This window comes from Phoenix dactylifera, chromosome 10 (assembly GCF_009389715.1).
Source record: "Phoenix dactylifera cultivar Barhee BC4 chromosome 10, palm_55x_up_171113_PBpolish2nd_filt_p, whole genome shotgun sequence".
Classification (NCBI taxonomy): domain Eukaryota; kingdom Viridiplantae; phylum Streptophyta; class Magnoliopsida; order Arecales; family Arecaceae; genus Phoenix; species Phoenix dactylifera.
In genome coordinates, this window is record NC_052401.1 from 13,243,204 (window position 1) to 13,265,133 (window position 21,930).

General features: G+C 39.8%; 2 protein-coding genes across 3 annotated transcripts; one reads left to right on the forward strand and one right to left on the reverse strand.

Annotated features, from left to right (window-relative positions):
* Positions 1–1,841: 1,841 nt before the first annotated feature.
* Positions 1,842–5,928, forward strand: LOC103718314 (transport inhibitor response 1-like protein Os04g0395600). 2 transcript variants are annotated; one of them, XM_008807065.4, is made up of 4 exons: positions 1,842–2,911; positions 3,317–3,812; positions 3,899–4,719; positions 5,455–5,928. In XM_008807065.4, exons 1-3 carry the CDS (start codon positions 2,460–2,462, stop codon positions 4,676–4,678), a joined length of 1,728 nt encoding a protein of 575 aa, XP_008805287.2. In that variant the 5' UTR covers positions 1,842–2,459; the 3' UTR covers positions 4,679–4,719; positions 5,455–5,928. The 2 variants fall into 2 exon arrangements, with proteins under 2 accessions (XP_008805287.2, XP_026664745.2); XM_026808944.2 differs by lacking the exon at positions 5,455–5,928 and having other exon boundaries at positions 1,869–1,905; positions 1,987–2,911; positions 3,899–4,933.
* Positions 5,929–16,393: 10,465 nt separating this feature from the next.
* On the reverse strand, positions 16,394–19,095 carry LOC103718315. Its single transcript, XM_039131032.1, has 2 exons — positions 18,384–19,095; positions 16,394–17,741 (listed from the first exon to the last, which is right to left on the reverse strand). Exons 1-2 carry the CDS (start codon positions 18,627–18,629, stop codon positions 17,340–17,342), a joined length of 648 nt encoding a protein of 215 aa, XP_038986960.1. The 5' UTR covers positions 18,630–19,095; the 3' UTR covers positions 16,394–17,339.
* Positions 19,096–21,930: the final 2,835 nt, after the last annotated feature.

The following is a 21,930-nucleotide window of genomic DNA, read 5'->3' on the forward strand; positions in this document are numbered from 1 at the left end:
ACAAACCTGCCACACCCACTACAAGAATACCCAAACTCATCTTCTCACTATTGTATGGTTCCACGCTTTGCCAAAAAAAACATTATTGGTTGGATTAGGTCCAGGCGGACCAATCCAACCATGAACCAATATGCACAAAAGTGGAAAATAAAAAATTGGAAGAGGAGCAATACATGAATGTTTATGTATATTAGTTCGTGGTTGGACTAGTCCATCAGCTCAATAAATTTTTTTATCATATTGCTTCCTTCCACATTTATGCATGGTATGGTTTTGAGGTGCCATTTAAAATGATTTAAGTTGCTAAAAAATACTTTTATCAAGCAGACAAGAGCACATGTAAACAAACTCAATCATAGAAAATCTAATATCTAATACAAAAGATGATTGTGTTCGAAAATTCAAATCCATTGAAGAGTCCTTATCTTTTACAACATCAATAGAAGTGCAAATAGGTTGGGTCGGATCGGATCATGAGTGACTCCGATTCAACCCGCTTTCTTAATTGAGTTCTAATTTTGGACCCTACCCAATTCAATAGAAAATTGAGTCGGATCGAGTCCACCACTATAATTTTTGATCCAACGGATTATTCGAGTCGAGTCGGATCTATGTATAATCCGGACCCAAGCCAAAAAATTTGGGTCCGGGTCGAGTCCGATTCGGATTAACCCATCTATGATTTTATAACTTGTTTGTACAGTCTGCAGGTTCGGATTGGATCTGTCGTCGGATTGAAAATTTCAAATTATCAAAATTTTAAATAGGTCGGATCAGGTCTGAATTCAATAAATCTAGATCTGGTCCGAAAAATTGAACAGGTCCAATTTTATTATCCGATTGGGCCCTATAAATTCTTCAAAATGGGTTGTGTTGGATCTGAGCAGATGGGGTCGATCGGGTCGTGAGTCTAACACAATCCATTTACAGTCTTAGGCATCAACGTCACCCACGATGGCCCCCCACCTTAAAAGTCCTTGACCGTTCTGGGTGGCTCAGTGGGTGCAACTTTCCGGGCGGTAGCAGACGGAGACCCCCCACCCGCTCCACCCCGTCATATGATTGGACCATAATAGCCACAAAAAATGACAAAAAAAAAACAAAAAAAAAAACCACATTCTCGCCCACCGAACAAGACGACAAACCCACTCGCTGCCCACAATCGCGCAAAACCCGCCTCCCACCCTGTTCATCCACAGCCGTCCGTCCCACGTTCCACAATCTAAATATCTGTACCCCCAAATCCCATCCACTGTTCACTGGACCCCATCCAGTTCGCGTGATCCTCACCGTCCGATCTCATCCTCCTCAACGTGGCACGATCAGAACTTACCTCGTGCAGATCCGGCTTCCACCGAACGCGATATCATATTATTGGAAAGGAGAGCGGAAGGACTGTACTTCCTTTGGTCCTATTCTGATGTCACCACCACCACCCACTCTGGGGAACACTGCTCAAGTGGGGCCCATCAGGACATCACAGCCGTCCATCTTCCGTCTTCTCCTTCCCGAATATTCTCCCCGGAAAAATTCATCAAAATTTCAATATTTTAATAATTCATGTGCTGTCACAACTAATCATTATAAACTTATCGATTCCGTTACTAACAAAATAATTAAAGAAGTCGCCCAGCCGTTGCATTTTGCGTAATTTTGAGGAAACCCGGGGGTATTTCTGCCGAGACGCGGATAAGGATGCCGACGTGGATGAGATCGGACGGTTGGGATTAGTCCACGCAAACCGTCTGGTGGACCGGGCCGTCCGATTCGCGAACTGGGGTTGCCGGAACTAACCCGGGTTTAACTCCGGTTAAAACGATACGGAGGGTGCTGAAGAGAGAGAGAGTTTGGTGAAATGAGAGGAGGGGAGAAAGAGGAGAGAAGGGAATAGAACTAGAAGCTGAGGTTATTCTTCTCTTTATACCTCGTTCCGAGATCTCTTCTTCTTCTTCTCTCTCTCATTACTTTTTTTTTGATAAAATTTAGATCGAGTACTTGATTGGAGATGCAGTGACCTGGCCTTCTTCCGGATTTGTTTTTTCTTTCTGAGTATTTCGATGTCATCAGAGCGAGCTTTCCCCCAATATTTGTTCCGAATTGTTTGGGATGTGATCCGAAGCGGAAAGATGATTCTTTCCCTTGGTTTAGAGTGTTCAGAGGTCGATTTCCCGTGGATTTTTGTATGAAAGACGGTTTTTTTTTTTTTACTATTTCTGGTGTTGGTTTTGGTGTCTCCATGGAGTAGATCTGGTTTGTTCGATGTAAAATAGGGGCGGGAGGAGAGAGAGATGGGAAAGATGGGATCTTACTTCCTATGTTCTTGCTATTTTAGTAGCTTTGGACGAATTTAGCGCCTTATGTTAGCGATTTTATCGTCTTCTTCTGGGAACCCTGATTCTAGAGAGGAGGGGGAAGGGAGTGAGAAGAAAAGGAGAGAGCTTTGGCGATAGTTTTCTGCCATGACTTACTTCCCCGAGGAGGTGGTGGAGCACATCTTCGACTTCCTGGAATCGCACCGTCACCGGAACACGGTGTCCACGGTATGCAAGGCATGGTATCGGGTGGAGAGGCTGAGCCGGCGGAGCGTCTTCGTCGGGAACTGCTACGCCGTCCGTCCGGAGCGGGTGGTTGTGAGGTTCCCCGGCGTGAGGTCGCTCAGCGTCAAAGGGAAGCCCCACTTCGCGGATTTCAACTTGGTTCCCCATGACTGGGGTGGCTTCGCCCTCCCCTGGATCGAAGCCTTCGCCCGGGGTTGCCCCGGCCTCGAGGAGCTCCGGCTGAAGAGGATGGTCGTCTCCGACGAGAGCCTCGAGCTCCTCGCCCGCTCCTTCCCCAACTTCAAGGTCCTGGTTCTCGTCAGCTGCGAGGGTTTCAGCACCGACGGGCTTGCTGCGATCGCCACCCATTGCAGGTGAGCTTCCTCACACCTCTCCGTTCATTCTCTAGTGGATAGGTGGGTTCAAAATTGGATCTTGCAGCTCTTGTATCGTAAATTGATGTAAAAATCGAATTTTTATCATGTTATATGCCTGTTTCTGCTAATTATTTAGTGTTGTTCTTTGATTCATGTCTCTCTCGCTGGATTCTGTTTCTCTGATCTGTGCGTGTGTGTGTTGAAATAATTTTCGTGTACTAATTTGGTATTCAATTTTTTATGGATCGACGCAGTATGATGTTTTTGTATGAAGTTATTATTTGAGAAACCATTTACTATTATTCTTATTATATAGGCAAAGTACAAACCTATGCAAACTTGGATTCTGGTTGAACCATAGATGATGTTCAGATGGTATTAAACTTTTCTTGTGGTTGTTAGGGTCCTTAGGGAGCTAGATTTACAGGAAAATGAGGTGGAAGATCGTGGGCCTCAATGGCTCAGCTGCTTCCCTGATTCCTGTACTTCGCTTGTGTCCCTGAATTTCGCCTGTTTGAAGGGAGACGTAAATGCCGGTGCATTGGAGAGGCTCGTTGCAAGGTGTCCAAACATCAGGACCTTGCGACTCAATCGTGCTGTGTCTGTTGATTCACTGTCCAAGATCCTTGCTCGGGCACCCCACTTGGTCGACCTGGGCACTGGTTCATTCACCATGGATCACCGTGCTGAAGCTTACCACAGGCTGATGAATAACTTCACTAAATGCAAGTCGCTGAAAAGCTTGTCTGGGTTTTGGGATGCTTCACCCCGCTGCCTTCCAGCCGTGTATCCCATTTGCAGAAACCTGACTGGTCTAAACTTGAGCTATGCCCCAGCAATTCAAGGTGCTGACCTCATCAAGCTGATTCGTCTGTGTTTGAAACTTCAACGGCTTTGGGTGAGTTCTTGCTGGCTCATTTCCTTGGAATTAACCGGGTTGCTATGTGTCAAAATGACTTAGTACTGGCTCAAATGCTTCTGCAGGTACTGGATTGCATTGGAGACAAAGGATTAGCAGTTGTGGCCAGCACATGTAAAGAGCTGCAGGAGTTGAGGGTGTTCCCATCTGATGTCTGTGGTGCGGGAACTGCTGTTGTGACAGAGGAAGGGCTGGTGGCCATATCCTCAGGATGCCCGAAGCTGAACTCCTTGCTGTACTTCTGCCATCAAATGACGAATGCTGCACTCATCACCATTGCGAAGAATTGCCCACATTTCACACGCTTCAGATTATGTATCCTTGATCCAGGGAAGCCCGACCCAGTGACTAATCAGCCATTGGATGAAGGTTTTGGGGCAATCGTGCAGTCATGTAAAGATCTAAGGCGGTTGTCATTATCCGGCCTTCTCACAGACCAGGTCTTCTTGTACATTGGCATGTATGCGGAATGCCTAGAGATGCTCTCAATTGCATTTGCTGGTGACAGTGATAAGGGAATGATGTATGTGCTCAACGGATGCAAAAATATGAGGAAATTGGAAATAAGGGATAGCCCATTTGGGGATGCCGCGCTTTTGGAGGATGTGGGGAAGTATGAAACAATGCGATCCCTTTGGATGTCATCCTGTGATATTACCCTAAGGGGTTGCAAGACACTTGCGGCAAAGATGCCAAGGCTCAATGTGGAGGTCATAAATGAAAGGGATGAAAGCGATGAGATGGAGGAAAATCCTAGTGACCTTCACAGAGTGGAGAAGATGTACGTTTATCGGACTGTGGCTGGACCAAGGAATGATGCTCCAGATTTTGTCTGGACGTTATAGTATTTGCTGGCATGGCTATATTGCGATTATGAGTCTATAAGGTAATATTATTGTGCTTCGTGGTGTTTTCTTTATTGTTCCATAGTGGTAGCACAATCTTGTTTAGACTTGTTTGTAGTTTGAAGTTAGGGTGGCTTAATACCAATCCCAGATTTGTAGCTTTTTGATATCTTTCTTCTAGAATTTGCTGTTTGTTATGATAGTTCTTAAAGGATCACGTTGACATTTTAATTAAGCATTTTTTTTTCTCTCCTATTGATTGCCTTTCTATCTTTCATCAATCTACGAAACTATAGGAAGTGAATCCTAGAAGGGAAAGAAAACAGCTACAATGCATTTGTGCTTAGTTGTGTTGTCATTTGATAGCCCTTAAAACACCGTAAAGTAATGGCAGGTGTTTATTGACTAACACCTTTGGAAGAGACCAACAATATTTAAAAAAAAGAGTGACAAAATGATTTTTGTAATGTATGCAAGTTACTTGTGAACACTGTATTGTTTCATGTCTTTTATAGGCCATGTATCAATTCTAATGTCTTTCTTCCCATTTGCTTCACTGCAGCTTGATTTTGTGAATACTTTTTAATAATTATTCTCAAACTGTTGCTCCCACCCACTACATTACAGAGAGTATGCACTTTCCATACCATTCTTTTGAAACTGTATAGCTGAATTGCTTCCACTCTTACCATTGCATTGCAAATGTTCAGCCTTTTGTCTATGAATTCCCATGTTCCAAACTTTCTACCTAACTTTATTTTAGCACTCAATACCAGTATGCAGAGCGAGAGATGGGAGAAGGGTGATTGGAGCTGATGCAGTGGGTAAGCTTGTCAGAGGGTATTGTCTTTTTTATAGTCCAAAGCCACATATATGCCCTCAACTGCAGCATTTGTTTTGAAACTCATCATTCCTTCCTTCATCTTTCTCTATGTTTGGTCACAATGCCCCTTGGCTTTTTTCTTCTTTTGCTCCCCGGTTGTTCCCAAAGATGACCAGCTTTTCTTTCACTACCCTTTGGCTTTTGGCTTTACCTTTGAAAGGCCTGCCAAATTCTCCTCTGTGCTCGTTGGACATATGCATGCGAATCTGATATTTCACCGTTTGAAGCTGGGAACAATTTATGCCTGGGCTGGAGCTAGGAGTCTTCTGTTTCAGGGACTTGCTAGGCTTGCCTTGCAGCAAATTATGATGGTGTAAACCATTCAAGTGTTTGTGAATGAATGCTAAGACTATTGTTTTGCACAAAAGATGCAATGAGCTCTTGAATATAAGTATATACATATATTAATATAATTAATATTAATTATATAATATAATTCATCTAATATAATTGAGGGTATTTTTTTTTAAAAAAATGATAATTTTAGGTTACCTCTACTAGGTAATCTAGTGTGGGAAAGTAGTCAGGATTTGTTTTACATTCTTTCTCAGAAAAATAGACAATGGCCTATTATTTATTTTACTATCTTTCTTATCTATTTTTCATACCGAACATGGGAATCTGACATTGAATTTATTTTTTCATGCTAATTACCCCAAACCAAGCAGTCTCTAAAGTTTTTGAAGCATGCGCTAATTGGCTACATTTATTCCGAATTTTCTGATAGGTTAAGCTCGAAACCAGCGCATAGATAGCTTGACCAGGAGAATATGTTTTGAGATTCCTATAATGTGCACATAAAAAGTTTCTCAGACCTACTAGCATTGGTTCGATAATTTTATAATCGATGACCTCCCATTGCATCAAATCATGTGAATTACAACAGATGTTTGTGTGCCGCGAGATTGGAGGACTATTGGTATGCACATAAAGGGATCCCTCCTAGCACTACTCAAAATTCGGTGAGATACATGCCTAGCTGCGATGCGCGCAAATGCATGATTATATTTTACTAAAAGTTTCATTTAAGGGGTGTTTCATACGAGGATGGCATGCTAGGTATTTATGATGCATCATGAGTAGAGCTGATCAAACCCTAAGCTGGGTCAAGCTTGGGCTAGGTTCTATTGCAGAAGTTAGACCCAATGGTTATGCCCAGGTCCGACCATCGGGCTTAAATTTTTGCCTAAGCCTAGTCCAATTTTGCAGAGCCAGCCCCAGGCCTGCTCGCTATGCTCAGTTTTTTTTATGTTTTTGCTTAGAAGTGGAACCGGCAATGGCTAAACTATTTTAAGTTCAAAATTCAAACAGAGATCAAGACATTTGCCTGATAACGCTCTCTAGGACTAGGATGCATTTTAGTTTTGTCTTGTTGCCCCACCAGCTTACTTGGCTCAGCACAGGGCTTGTGGTGCCAACTTTGAGACAAACATTTTGGTCAAGTGTAAGGATGCAACGGGCTTCGTTTCAGACAGAAGATATCCAATTCTTCTCATAAGATAGGTCTGACAAACTAGCCCAAACAATGTAGCAAATTTAGGCCCATAAAGCAAGCCAGCTCATTTGTATCCCTGGTTAACCTGTCGCTCCCTATGACATTTGGGTTCTTATTGTATTTCTTCCATGGCAATGAAAAGGATAGGTGGCCTCTACATGACATGCATGCAGCCAGGGAAATTAAAAATACACATCATATAGGCTAGGTAGTGGCAATGGTGGTTCCAAGCTTTGCTGATATTTACAAACTTTGAAAAAAAAAGATTTTTAGGTTCAAGCCAATAGAAAGAAACAAAAACCTAAAAATTAGTGTCCAATAATAGAAATTACAAATTTAGACAATTACACATTTAGACAAAGTACAAATTATATTGTCCCATTAACATTAAAACAAACAAACATCATTGTGCATTTGAGACTAAGTGAAAGTAACCATAATTCTTAAAGCCATTTCAATGGCAGGAGAACATCCTTGCAACTTCTAAATCTCAGAACCTACAAGCACAAAAATTTAAACATTAACAATTGTTAATAATTGAACATGAATAATTGTTGGTGTTATTGATAGAATATCTACATGACCGAACATTCTAATCCCTCTTCCATCTCTTCCTCGTCATCTTCATCATTACTAGATTTTTCTATATTAGCTCCTCAGACACTCGATCGTTCTAAAAAAATTTAAAAGCAAATAAATATAAAACAAAAAAATAGTTTATTCAGATAAATATTAGAGAAAAAAATAAGAATAAATAAAAATTAAAATATTGCCTAATGAGAAGCCCTTGTATGCAACCAATCCTTGTAACATGCAATAGCTTGAATTGTCTTTGGTGAAAGTGAGCTTCGTCAAAGGTTTGTCAACTTTTTTTTCTATATTAAAGGCAAACTCTAAAGGGACTATTGATATGGACATGGTTAAAATATCATAAACCATCAATGCAAGCTCGGAAAAACAACCTATAGCATCTCTTCAATATCCTAAAATATCAAGATATGCAACCCAAGATTTTGCTCCTCCAAGTAAACATCTAATTGTGACTTCCCATGGTCAGATTATTTTGTTTTTACTCAAAAGCAATTCATAATCTTCAAAACGATCTCTATCACTCTTCCGAATATCACCGTGACTAGAAGTTCCAACCTTGGAAAAAGAGACTGAAGTTGAATGCAGCCTATACTCCTCAACCAATCATAAAAAAATTTCTTAATGTTTTGAACAATCTCCCTAGCACCAATCTCTCCATAAAGTCTAGCATAGCAATATTTAACTAACTCTAACTTGCAATGGGGATTCAAACTGTACCATAAAAGGAGATCAAACTGTACACTCGGACCAATACTTGTTAAATTTTACTTGCATCTCTGTAACCATGTCAACCATGAAATCATTTGGGCTATTAGCAGTCTCTGTCAATTTTCTATGAATCTCCCACACCCTTCCAAAATAAATGTTGGCTATTGGCTACGACTAATAAACAACTGGTTAGTCACATCATAAAACACAATTTTTTTCCATCTAACATAATAATCAGAACACAATCTTTTTCTAGTATTAAAATGGAAACTTTTTTTTGGCAATTTCATGAAACTTTTTCTTCTTTACAATTGAATTTCTCAAATGTTTGGTCGCATTTCTAATTTTACAAACAACACCATCAATGAGCTTAAGAACAGCTTGCACAACAAGATCAATACTTTTTTTCTCTCCGCTCCGACTAATCCATCTACCCGGCTTGTTGTATTTAAAGCGAGTGGTGTACCTACCCCAATCATACTATTGTTTCGGACCATTATGAATGAAGTTTTGGGTAAATGAAAAAACAATTATCTAGTATGCTTATCAGAAAGTAATATAATTTAACATTAAATGGAACAAAATGGATCCCTGGAAATAAATTAAATGAGTTTGAAGTAGTAGATACATTAGTTAGAACTAAAATATTGGTAGAAAGGATTGATTTTGATGAAGCTTTTGTCATCAGAGGTAATTAATAAGTTAATAAACCATTATGATCACTTTCATGTATTGTGGAGAGGATGCTTGCAAAAAAATCTAGGGGGAGCAAATATCAATTAGTGCATAAATTTCGTTGCTCAAGCATGAGTATTCTGCTGTTATTTCTGAACATGTAGAATACAAACTTGAAATTCTGAAAATTAGCTTTTCTCTTAAATATTTGCCGTACTATTTTTTGTAAACTCCAATACATAATTAAAACTTATGAATTTTAAATAACTATAATGCTTTGTTCTTTAATATACTTTCTCTGTAATGAATGATACTTTAGTACTTTGAATTGTTGCATTCATAATTCCAGATTCGATACTTTTCTGACTCAAAAGTTTTAGCTTCGATATGTTTAATCTCCTAATGATTTAATTTGCATTGTAATTTAAAGTAAGGAAAGCAAAAATAAGATAAGCTGTAATGCACAGAAAATATTTATCTAAAACTATTAAAACTAAAATATTCATTGAAAACTATTCAAAAATTGCTAAAGCTTTGAAAGGAATAATTAACTGAAAATAGGCACACTTCAAAGGAGGAGAGAGAAGATTTGAGGGGGCGAAATCATAAGAAACTTAATGGCATACTTCTAAGATTTCTACAAAAACAGGAAGAAAGATAAAAGGCATTGCTAAATATATGCAATTATTCAAAAATAAGTTAATTTTTCTTTGATACACATCAAGAAGTTAAGTTGTGTGCTCTGAAAAGAAGTTAATTTCACAAATTTACTAATATTTGTACCTAGATTTCACCTTGATACATATTTTCTTTCATAGCTTTGATACATGCTTTTTAGCCTTGGTGCTTCTTATTCATTGTTATGATTCTTTCTTTATTGCAACATAAATTATATCTCTGATAATTGATGTTTTTAGCACGAATGCAATTGATCTTGAATTGATCTAACAGCTTAGGCATGGCTTTGCTACAATCTTTCTAGATCATCTTACACCAATTGCTCTGATGCAGTAAAAACTTTGAGGGAATTCCAAGCTTTGACATTAGTAGATCAAAAAACTTATCCTATTACAAGCTCTAATATAATTTCAGCTCTAATTCAATACAAAATATAATGATAAAATCTGAAGTTTTGAAGAAAATTAACTCTTGAACCTAAAGTACTCTAATACATTAAATCGGAATATTTAAATCTCTAACACCTCGCTAAAAGCTTGGTTAAAAACTCTTGTTAAAAAGCTCTAATACATGGAATCTGATCTTTCAAGCTTGAATCCTTAAAATCTTCCATTGCTCTGATAAATAATTGAGACAAGCTTCCTATTGCTTTAACTTCCTCGACATTCTCTAAATATCAATATGCACTTATTTGATGCTGACAAAAAGAGAAAGAAAGTAGGTTGAATATATACTTAATTGAATTAATCTGTTGAAATGAACTTAAAGAAAATATCTACCTTTGAAAGAAAAAGTCAAGTTCCAAAAGAAAAACAAAAGTTATCTGAAATATCTAAAAATTAATATATTCTAATAATTGAATAGAAAATTGGCTTGATTTAAGTTGAATATTTTGTGAAGCCATGAAATATATATTGATAATTACGTTGATATCCTTGTTTTGATACTACTGAAACATGTATGCCTTTAAATTCTCAAGGATCCAAGTTATATTAAATATCTTAAAAGATCTTGTTTTATATTAAATCTGAAGGCTTTCATGTTTTTCAACCGTGTATACTCAAAGTTTCATCATCATCAAAAAAGAAAAGATTGTTGACCCAATGGATTGATTTTGATAATAACAAAATGTTTGAGTATATTACTAATGATCATATATTCTTGGAGTAGTTAAATTATTTTATAGGGAAGCTAGATTTATTTGAATGATTTAGAAAGCTTGGAGGAATATTAAAGTCAAAATCTTGAAGTTAGAGAAGTATTCAATAATTTTGTGGAGTTTTGCAATGAAGGACCAAACTCCAAGATGATAAGAGTCAACCCTTGAAAGATCACATGCTCAAATAATATAGAAATAAAATTTAGAATCTTAAGAGTCGACCCCATGTATAGAGGGTTCGATCCTAGTACTTCAGGAGTCGATCCCGACATGCATGAGTCAACTGGTATAGGGCAGGAGTTTAGCCCAGTTAAGCAGAAGCCAAACCAAGAACCACCATAAGGTAAAACAAAAAAGGCTGAAATTTTTACGCTTTAGAAGTCGATCCTTACAGGTAAGGAGTGGACCCCTATAAGTCTGGAATCAACACCAAGAAGCCAAGAGTCGACCTTAGGATGACCATAAGATGAATAAAGAAGACTATAATTCTTAACCATTCAAGGAGTAGATCCCAGGCAAGTATCTAGGAGTCGACCATAGCCTGTCATAAGTCAACCCTAGGTAACTAGGAGTCAACCCCTCTATGTGTAACAGCTCTAACAACTAGTTTTTTTCTCCACACACATTCTGTAATTAATAGCCTCCAATGACCTAGTTCAACCTTTCAACGATCAAAAGAGCTCTTCAAACCATTGTTTAATGTATAAATGTTTCCACATTCAATTGGAGAGAGAGTATTCAAGAGTTTGAAAGGAAAATAGAGCTTCATCATCCATCTTTTGAGATTACCATGAAATCACAAAGTGAGCTAAAAGGGAAAATGGGAAAAAGCTAAAACCTATCCTCTTCAAGTTTTCTACTTTTAAAGCAATCAAATTCAAGTTGCAACGGCATTCAAGATCAATCAAAGCTAACCAACATAGTCGAGTTCCATTTATTTTTGTGTTTATTATTTAGGAGCTTTACTTTAATATGCCTGTACTTAATTCTGTCTATATTCTATTGTAATAAGTTTCAAAGACCGAAACTTGAGGAAAGGTCCATCCAAACTTTGAATTTGATTGTATCGAGTCTGGAATAGGCTCGGTGTAGGCTTTGGTTGATTTCTGTGAAAATCAACTAGGTTAATTGTGAGCCCGAGTAAAACTATCGGTATAGATTTTGATTGATTTTCTATAAAAATCAACTAGGTTGATTGTGAGCCCATGCAAAACAATCGAACTGTAATCCCTGAAAGGTTATAGTAAAATTTCTTAAAGAAATATCTTGGAGAGTGGACGAAGGTGCAGGGTTGACACCAAACCACTACAAAGGAGCCTTCTTAAGCAAAGGGCATTCGATTCTAAAGTGACCCAATTTCTTACACTTATAACAGGTCACTTGTTGCTCCTTTTCTTTCTCTCTACTTTGCTCCCCCTTGATCACTGACATTTTTCTAAAGCTAGATTTCTTCTTTCTAAAGAATGTTCTAAATCTTCTTGTGATCAAGGCCATCTCCTCACTGTCTTTAGATCCAGAACTCTTGCTTTCATCTTCAGCTTGAGTTAACTTTAGAGCAATGGTTCTACACTTCTTTGACTCGTCCTCTTCTAGGCTTTGTTTCATGAAAAGTTCGTGAATCATCAGTGAGCCCAAGAGTTCTTCCAGCAGGAGTGTATTAAGGTCCTTAGCTTCTTGGATGGCAGTGACTTTTGCTTTCCAAGCTCTTGGAAGTGACCTGAGAACTTTGCAGATAAGATCACTGTTAGTATAAGATCTGCCAAAGCTTTTCAGACCATTAATAATATTAGTGAATCTAGTAAACATTTCAGATATAGACTTACTGGGTTCCATTTTAAACAGTTCATATTTATGCACTAACATGTTAATTTAGATTTTTTAACCTAGTTAGTGCCTTCGTGGGTAACTTCTAACCTATCCCAGATTTCTTTTGCAGATATGCAGATGGATATGTGATTGAATTCATTCACATCTAATGAATAGTATAAAATATTCGTAGCTTTTGCATTCAATTGAGTCATTTTCTTATCATGATCATAGGAATAATTCATTCATTCTCTTGAGGAATTTTTTCATGGGTGCCTTCATAAGTAAGATGCCGTTTGAGTGAATCAAGACAAGTACTCCTAAGACTAGAGTATAGCAGGGTTTACTGACTTCGCGAATGAGTTCCATGCTTTTTGAAAAGAGTTTGAGCTCGGCCAAAGACTCTTGAAACATCTTGTCCGGTCTTTCCATCAGATCAGGAGGGCACAAGCACAAAAAGTCAACGATTCATTAGCTTCACAAGAAGTGATTTTGATAAAAAAAAAAGTGATACCCAGACCAGACGACTTCTAGCCCAGGTCCTACTACCAATTCGGAGACAATTGAATTACTATTCTCCTTCAAGTTTGGGCAGTGAGATGCTATCAATAATTTTCGTAAGTGTTCTATAGATTTTAGTCGAGTGCTTGGATGAATATGCGCATGCGTGCTTTCAAATAAGTATAGTTTGAGCCATTAAAGAGTGGTGGTCTATTTATAGATTGTCCTTCGACAATAGAGGTTCCTAATGATGCTGCCATGATCTTTAACTCTTGATGGTTAGATCAAAAAGGGTTGAGAACCTGACTCTGATACCACTTGTTGCTCAGATATGCAGCCCAAAAGTGAGAGTGAATTAGGTTTTGAAAACTTTTTAGCTAATTGCAGCGAATAAACTATAATTTCAATTTGCAAACTAAAAGTACTGAAGCAAAGAATAAATGTTGATAGAAGCCGAAATATAAAGAGACAAGCACACACACAAACATAGATAATTTTATAGTGGTTCGGTGCAACCCACACCTACATCCACTTTCCAAGATTCTTGGAAATTTTTACTATAACCTCTCTGATTACAGTGCGGTCATTTTTCGAGCTCACAACCTAAGTCGTTGTTTTTCCAAGATTACAACGAACCCAGTCGGTTTTCACAGGATTACCAACCAAAACTTTGTCCTGTTTGTTTTTTGGGATCACAAACAACCCAGCTGGTTTTCACAGGCTTACCAACCAAAATCTTAACCCTTGTTGAATCTCCTGATTCAACAACTTTCAATTCAGGTTTGGAAGAACATTTATCAGTTTCAGAACAATTGAAACTGTTACAGTAGAATTAAAGCTAAGTAATAAATGCTGTAACAATGTAAGTAAAGCTTCAAAATAAATGAAACAATAAATGTAAATCTAAAGTTATGAAGATGGTCGTTGGCTGCAGTTGAATGTCTTGATTATACAACAGCAGCTTGTTGAATATTCCAGCTGATTTCCTCACAGAATGGTTTTTCTCTTTGAAAGCTCTCTTGTGAGGGTTTGATCTTTGGAAGCTCGGTTTTTGTGTATTTGGATTTTCTCTCTTGTTCCTCTCTACTTTTTCTTTGGCGCTCCTTTGAATTTATAGGCTTCATATTGATACTATTGAAAGTAGCTATTGGAGTTGTCAGGATAACAGGGGTCATCCCTCCAAGTTCAGGGGTCGTCTCATGTGCTGAAGGGGACGGCTCACCATGTATAAGAGTCGGCTCTTTCATTTGGATCATCAAATTTCCTGCACTGGCCTCAAAGAGTCGACTCGTCAATGTCGGAGGTCGACTCATGTAGATATTGGGCTGACTCCGTAAACACAAGGGTTGGCTCATCTAGTTGGTCTCAGGTGGTGATTTTTCTCCATTCTTTTTGAACTGCACAAAGATCGACTCCGTAAACATAAGGGTCGGCTCACTCAGTTGACAGACAAAATTTTCAGGATTCTTGATTCTTTGGAGTTTGTAGGTACGGTTTTCATCTTTAAATTTAAGCCTTCACATTTAAGCCAACGTCATTAGGGTACACATTTAACTCAATTATTTTTGTGATCATCAAAATCTATCCTTTAGGGTTAACAATATGGTGATTTCATTTTGCTACTCCTTTCTTAAATATGTTTTCTAATAGTAGAACATACGAGCAAACCTAAGGCCTACCAAGGTTGAAGGTATGGATTAATTCCCCCTTCTACAAATTAGAGTTGTTAGAGCAGGAAAAGGGGTTGCTTCCGGTCACGAGGTATTGTCCGCTTTGGAGAGTCCCCCTCGCCTTTCCAGGATGGGAGATACCCCTCACGGCTTTGTCCAAAATGCACCTCGCAAGGAAAAAAGGATGGAGACCCCTTATAAGTATAATCCTTTTCACTACTCAAGCAGTATGTGACTAAAAGTTTATGGCCCTCCTTTACGCCCTTAACACTATCCTCCGAGTGGGAAGGATTGTGCGGAGGGAGGTCTACGCACCTGGGGCGCCCTATCTGTTAGAGCAGGAAAATGGGTTGTGTCCCGTCACGAGGTATTGTCCACTTTGGGGAGTCCCTCTGCCTTTCCGAGACGGGAGATACCCATCACGACTTTGTCCAAAAGGCACCTCGCAAGGGAAAGGGGATGGAAATTCTTTATAAGCACAATTCTTTTCACTACTCAAGTAGTATGGGATTAAAGATTTGCGGCTCCTTTACACTTCTCACAAGGGCCAGTCTTATCACACTTTAGGACCTTGTGGGCCATGAAGGCCGAAGAAACAGGGGAGCCCCAGAGAGAATTAGGAATTGCATCATTTGGCCATGATTCCTCGCACGGCAACCACACAGCCCATTCCTTAGCCCCGAAGAGTTCCAACCCACCCCGCCCGCAAATCTCAGAAGGGGAGCGAGCATTCATCCCAAAGAAGCTCACGACTTCACTTGTAGTTTACATGAAAACAGGGGAGGGGCAGATTAGAGCTGGAGGAGCTGACCCATTGTAGAAGAAAAAGTGCCCCAAAAGTGATTGCGGGATGCTAACAATGAGGAAAGATACTGCTGCTGCTGCCCTCTGCCTCCTATCACAAGCCTGTCTTCTTTGGCTTAGAGGCCATAAGGTGGTGGGCTCTCACCAGCCGAAAGGAGAGAGAGGTGTTGGGGATTTTGTACGGACTAGTGTGAGTCTCTCTCTCTCTCTCTGTCTCTCTCTCTCGGGTTCTGTGGGTGGGCTGTGTTCTGTTCTGCTGAGTTCTGCTCTCAGTGGCTCTCCCCACTGCATAGATTCCTCTCTGCCAACCCGAGGAAAGGTTCCTTTGTCCAGTGCACTTAACTCTCTCAACCCCAACTTTATTCCCTTCCCAGTATACTACATAAAATGCCTTGGAGTTTCTTACAATACGTGGGACACTTCGATGTGCCTTTTATTACTTCCAAGTCCCTTGCTTTTTAGGGTTTTGCCCCACCTCACGAGACATAAAAGACGCACTGTGCTTCCACTTTTAATCTCTCTCTCCGCGCGCGCGCGCGCCTGCAAGATGAACTGTCCCTAGGTTTCTTGTCCCATGGGATGGAAACGTATCAATTTTTCCCTATAGCTCTTGGCAGTAGGATAAAAGTGACGGGAATAAAATGTAAAAGAAATATCATGAGACTAAGCTAAAATCTCTCATCTGGAGCTAGAATGTTCAGAAGAAGGCCAAGAATGTCTAAACATAGCACAGATCACGCTCATCTTAAAAGGAAATGATATACAAGCCAATATTATGCTAGACATCAAAAGGGCCCACTAATATGGGGCCAAAACCATTGTTCATATGCTTCTCTTGCAACATATTGACAATTAATGCATTGCCTCGTTTAAGTTCCAACCATAGATCCTAACATACATTGTGACGCTACCCGCGCTGCAGCCTTGCCGCTATGCAGACTCGATCATTTAATTTGTTTAACTTGATTCAATTTGTTATAAGTTGGATTAGGTTATCTGTTAATAAGTATGATAGATTCGGGTTGGTAGATTTTTGGTCTATTTTGCATTCAACCCGGCTTGTATCGGGGTGGACGATTGCAGCCCCTGATTGAAGGGTCAGGATCAAATTGACAAGTACATTGACAAGAGAGTGCGCTACAGCGAAGACATCTGTAGCTATCTGATGGATGTACATTTTGCTAACGCGTGGAAAGCTAGTTTTAAATTAGAACATCATGAAAAAGGAGACATGCAAAGAGATGGATCTAGATGTGGCCACCGTGAGTAAGCATACCGGGGGCACCAAAGGGCATTATTTGTACGGCTAAGTTGGCATGGAGACGGTCAGACGTGGAGGGAAGGAAAGAGAAAAATCGAATCAGAATCCATGCACAGAGATCACATACTTTCTTCTCAGACCAAGACAAAAACAAAAAGAGAGAATTTTCTTTCTAATATCAAAAAAGGAAATTCTACTGTGAATCATAGAAAATTCCATAAACACGGTCTTAGAGAGAAAATTGCTATAAGAAAGGATTATTTACCGTTATTTATAGGTTAATCTCTATGATTCACAGGTGGGTATAGATGGGGAGAGAAGAAGAGGAGATGAAGATGGAAACAGAAGAGGAGGAGGAGGAGGAGAAAAAATCGACTTGGCTTAAAAAATAATTTTTTTCTCACTAGTTTGACCCAAAATCCAACACGTTTTAGATGCAACCGTTGCGGCCGAGGTGGAGGAGGAGGCCGCCACACTTGGGGCAGTCCTCGACGCGCTTGGGGACCATGAAGTACATGAAGCAGGCCTTACAGCCGGCGGCGACGAGGATCTCGCCGCCGCCGGAGGGATCGGCGGTGCTGGTGGCGGTCTCGCCCGGGGAAGGGGAGGAGATGGAGGAGAGTCCGGAGTAGGCACTGGAGGAGAAGCTGGGCTCGCCGCTGTCGTCCTCGCCGTCGCCGCCGTCGCCTGAGGTGCTGTCCTCGTCGGAGGTGTCCTCCTCTTCTTCTTCCTCCTCCGAGTAGTAGCTCGTTAGATAGGCAGTGGTGGTGGTCCGGGGATCCTCGGTGGTCCTGGTGCCGTTCTCCCAGTTGACGTAGTATATTTCTCCCGTCTGCAATGAAAATAACCAGAGATAAAAGGAGACATCTTTTTTCAGAGAAAGATGGGATTTTGATTTGAGAAACAGATAAAACTTTGCGTTAGAAATTACAACCATGTGGTAAAAAGGAAGCAAAGAATTCAATGCCTTTGTGATAAAAAGGAGAGAGACATGAGAAGATTCCGTCCCCTGCTCATCCTCCTATTTTTCCTTCAACCATTTTTTTCTTTTCTTTTGCTTAGGCTTGGAGCGAACAAACACAGAAAGAAAAACATAACAAGGGTAAGAACCAAAACAGGAAAAAGAAGCAATTTTGCCTCCTTTTATCTTCATTCCTTATGGCATTGAGATGAAAAAAGCAATGTAATCGAAAAAGAGTTACCAGGCCAAGGAGGAAGTTAAAAAGAAACAGATAAAAAAAGAGAAGGAGATCTAAAGAAGCGTAGAAGGGTAGAAGGTGACCCATGATCCAATCTAATGTCTTAACTCCAAGAAATAGTAGTGCAAAGAGAACAAGAAGGAAGGATTTGACGCCGGAAACGAGTCCATGGCGTCGCCTTGAAGGCAGCATTAATGATCAATGATTAGCGGGAGAGGAGAGATTGGAGCGGTTTGGGGCATTAAAGGAAGAGAGAAAGATAGAGATCGCGGTACCCGAATGTCGAGACACTGCTCCCAGTGGTACGGCAGAGGCAACTCCGAGTTCAGCTCCACCGTCAACCCCGCTCCCTCCGCCTCCTCCTCCTCCTCCTCCTCCACAGCAGCCTCGTCCACCAGGCGCGGCGGCGGTGGAGGAGGCGGAGTCCGCGGCGACAAGGACGCCGCCGCTCCCCTGTTTCCTCTCCCCAACGAGCAGTTCCTCAGCGACGCTGCGATCATCTCTATGTTGGGCGCCGTCATCGCCTAGAAGAGAGAGAGAGAGAGAGATGTGGAGAGAGAGAGAGAGACAGGGAGAGTTTGGGAAGAGAGGGGGAGGGGGATTTAAAGAGGGGAGAGACGGAGAGACGAGCCAAAGGAGGGATATTTTGGGAAGGAATGTCAAATTTGGAAGAGGACATAGGGGCGGCCGGGAGAGTTGGGCATTCCCAAAATCCCCTCCTGTGATTTTCTTTTGAATAAAAGATAGGTGGAAGAGAGAGAGATGCTCGGCTTCTTATACGGGAAGCATTTTGAGTTTTGGGGGGCACGGGACAAGACAAGATCCGGCCCTCTGGGGCATTTGAGCCCTAGTTAGTGGTGGGATGGTTTTTTAGACTAAGCATGTCTACTGAAAAACCAACGAGGCTACAGATTGGATGGTCTTCTACAGATTGAATGGCATTAGTTTTTGGGGCATGAGATAAGATCCAAGGCATTCGAGCCAGCGTTGGTGGTGGAATGACTTTTTAGATTAAGCATGTCTACGAAGAGAAGTGAGACTACAGATTGGATGATCTCCTATATGGCCAATTATTTTAGAGACACTCTTTGTATTGAAGAGATTGAGCTGCCTAGTACGCTAATGGAATATGTTATATTTTGATCTGTTTGAATATGTCTATACTAGAATTGTATGAATTATCCGGATTAGAAAGAAAAAAAATTGGAGAATTGGTTGACTCAGCCTGATATATATATATATATATATATATATATATATATATATATATATATATATATATATATATATATATATATATATATATATATATATATATATATATATATATATATATATATATATATATATATAGAGAGAGAGAGAGAGAGAGAGAGAGAGAGAGAGAGAGAGAGAGAGAGGAGGATTGAGAATCGGTTGACTCGGCCCTAGATAGAGAGAGAGCGTGAGAGAGAGGAGGATTGAGAATCGGTTGACTCGGTCCACGTGGGCCACAATGCCCCCACTTTTTCGTCTTATGGTGCAAGAAAATTTTGGAGCACGTCAAGCCAAACCTTTGAACTAGGAAAGAAGCTCCTCGATTTTCTTTGCTTCAACCAATGCCTTTCAAAAGCATGAAGGGAAAGAACGCACAAAGAAAAGCGTAACCGTGTTGTGGCCACTTAGAAAGTGTGTTGACAAATTATGTCCTATCCTGCACTTGATTTACCAGCACTGTAATATATTAAATTAATTTTTTCATCATATAGACAATTTGATTATATTAATATATATATAAAAAAAAACACTCCACCTTCTCTCCTAAGCAAATGGAATCCTAGCCGTCCCTCTCTCCAGAGTGAACAGCGGAATGCTACTACACTGCATGGGTCCTGATCTTTCGAGCAAACAGTGATGTGTCGATGCTAATTACATGGCTGCTAGTCTACGAGTAGTTTTCCAACGAGTGCTTGAGGATAGCAGTGATGGGGCCAGAAAGAGGATTTAGGATGGTTCCAGAGTATGCTGTTGGAGGAGAGGGTGATGGTGCCTAGAGAGGCAATCGAAGGGCGACATTTGGATTCATTGATCCAGGTAGTGAGAGGGAGAGAGCAAGGCAACGAGCTCGAGAGTAGACAACAACAGCAAGGGCGGTAGTTGCAGAGAGCAGGCAGAATCGGAGGAGAGGGTGGTGGTGCCCGAGGAGGCGATTGAGATGGCGATGCTTGGCTTCAATGGAGTCGGATGGCGAAGGGAGAGGGTGGACGCAATGGGCCCAAGGCTCGATTATGGAGAGTGGGCTGAAGCGGACGAAAAGGTGGTGGTGCTCAGGGAGGCGATTTGGATGGTTGTGTCTAGAGATTCACGGAGCTCGGTAGTGAGGGGGAAGAGGACAGGCTGGAGATCAGGATACAAGCAGTGTACCAACATTCCGACGTTTGTTCAAGAGGGGTTGGTTTGTTTTTTTAAGCTTCCATTGACATGACAAACTATCCATGTGGCAAAAAAGAATTAGCTTGTACACCAAGCGTAAGAGAAAGGAAATATTTTTTGTCCAAGCCAATTATCTTTGGGAGTCTTTTTGTGAAATTGATGTCGAAAAGAGATGGCCATGCTCGCTAGGGTTTGCTTAATCCAAGTTGGAATTCAAATCGTATAATATATATTTTTGAATTGAATTGTCGAGATTCACAATCAAGCCCTCACTAACCCTTTTTTTTTTGAGTTGACCTAACTTGGGGCAGGTTGAAATTAGTATACACAACATCAACTAGTATCTTTTTACATCTATAGTCAGTAATCATGAATACACATTAGTTTGTTCATATAAGAGGTTTTTGTTTGCAAATAGGATAATGATCTCCATCAAACCCTAAAATGTTTTGAGGTGCCTTTTATGGTGCCTTGAGTTACCAATCTTTTTTTCTTGCCACATGGTAAGATGAAGTTTATGCATACACATAATAACCATCTCTCCACAGCATCTCTATCAATCCATCCAAAGTAGCTCTAGAGTTATTTAAATGCTTATCATTTTTCTCTTAATTTAGATAACACTTCCTTTGTGATAAGATCAACATCCTTAAATATACTTTGTAGATGTTGTCCAAAAAGTCCCAAATTATTAATAGCAGCTTAATATTCATAAATGAAACAAGCTTGCATGCTTGTAGAGGTTATTGTCAGTTGATATATGTTAATAATCATGAAGAAATGTGACACTTATTAGTTTTACGAATAATTTATTTATTTTAGCTTGTACTGGTGGTATGTACTTTAAGTAATGAAGCCCATGCCTCAAATTTGAAATCAATGGTATGCCATCGAGAATAAGTATAAAACAAGATTATTGTAGTTTTAAAAGGTTAAGATATAAATCCCTTTGTTACCTAATGAAATTAAAGGCTTCTCATATGCTAAATAACACAATACCATGAACTTTAAGATTGTTCAGATTCTTCATAATATTCCCTGATGTCCGTTCTTTTTGGTGCACAATAGCCCTTTTATTTCTACGGCTTAATAATTCAATTTTATCAAATAAAATTTTCTTTTCCAAAATACTTGCCATAATTTTCTTATTGCCTATGAATTATTTTGAGTTTATCATGGTAGCTTTTTTTTAAAAAAAGAAAATATTCAATTGATGTCTTGTTTTAAAAAAAGATTGTAATAGCTTTTTTTTTAAACAAAACCAAGGAGGTAGAAGATTTAACATATTTTGCTCACAAATTTAAACTATCATGGTAAATATAGTCTCATATAAAAGACTTGTATCTCAAATTTTGTTAATAAAGTTGTCCATATAACTTAACTACCATGTGAAGTGTTCATACTATGAAC

Coding starts and splice junctions, on each gene's coding strand:
- LOC103718314 (XM_008807065.4), top strand. CDS start 2,460: ATGACTTACTTCCCCGAGGAGGTGGTGGAGCACATCTTCGACTTCCTG. Junction 2,912..3,316: donor GCGATCGCCACCCATTGCAG/GTGAGCTTCCTC, acceptor TGTGGTTGTTAG/GGTCCTTAGGGAGCTAGATT. Junction 3,813..3,898: donor TGAAACTTCAACGGCTTTGG/GTGAGTTCTTGC, acceptor ATGCTTCTGCAG/GTACTGGATTGCATTGGAGA.
- LOC103718315 (XM_039131032.1), bottom strand. CDS start 18,629: ATGACGGCGCCCAACATAGAGATGATCGCAGCGTCGCTGAGGAACTGC. Junction 17,742..18,383: donor AGCAGTGTCTCGACATTCGG/GTACCGCGATCT, acceptor TTTTCATTGCAG/ACGGGAGAAATATACTACGT.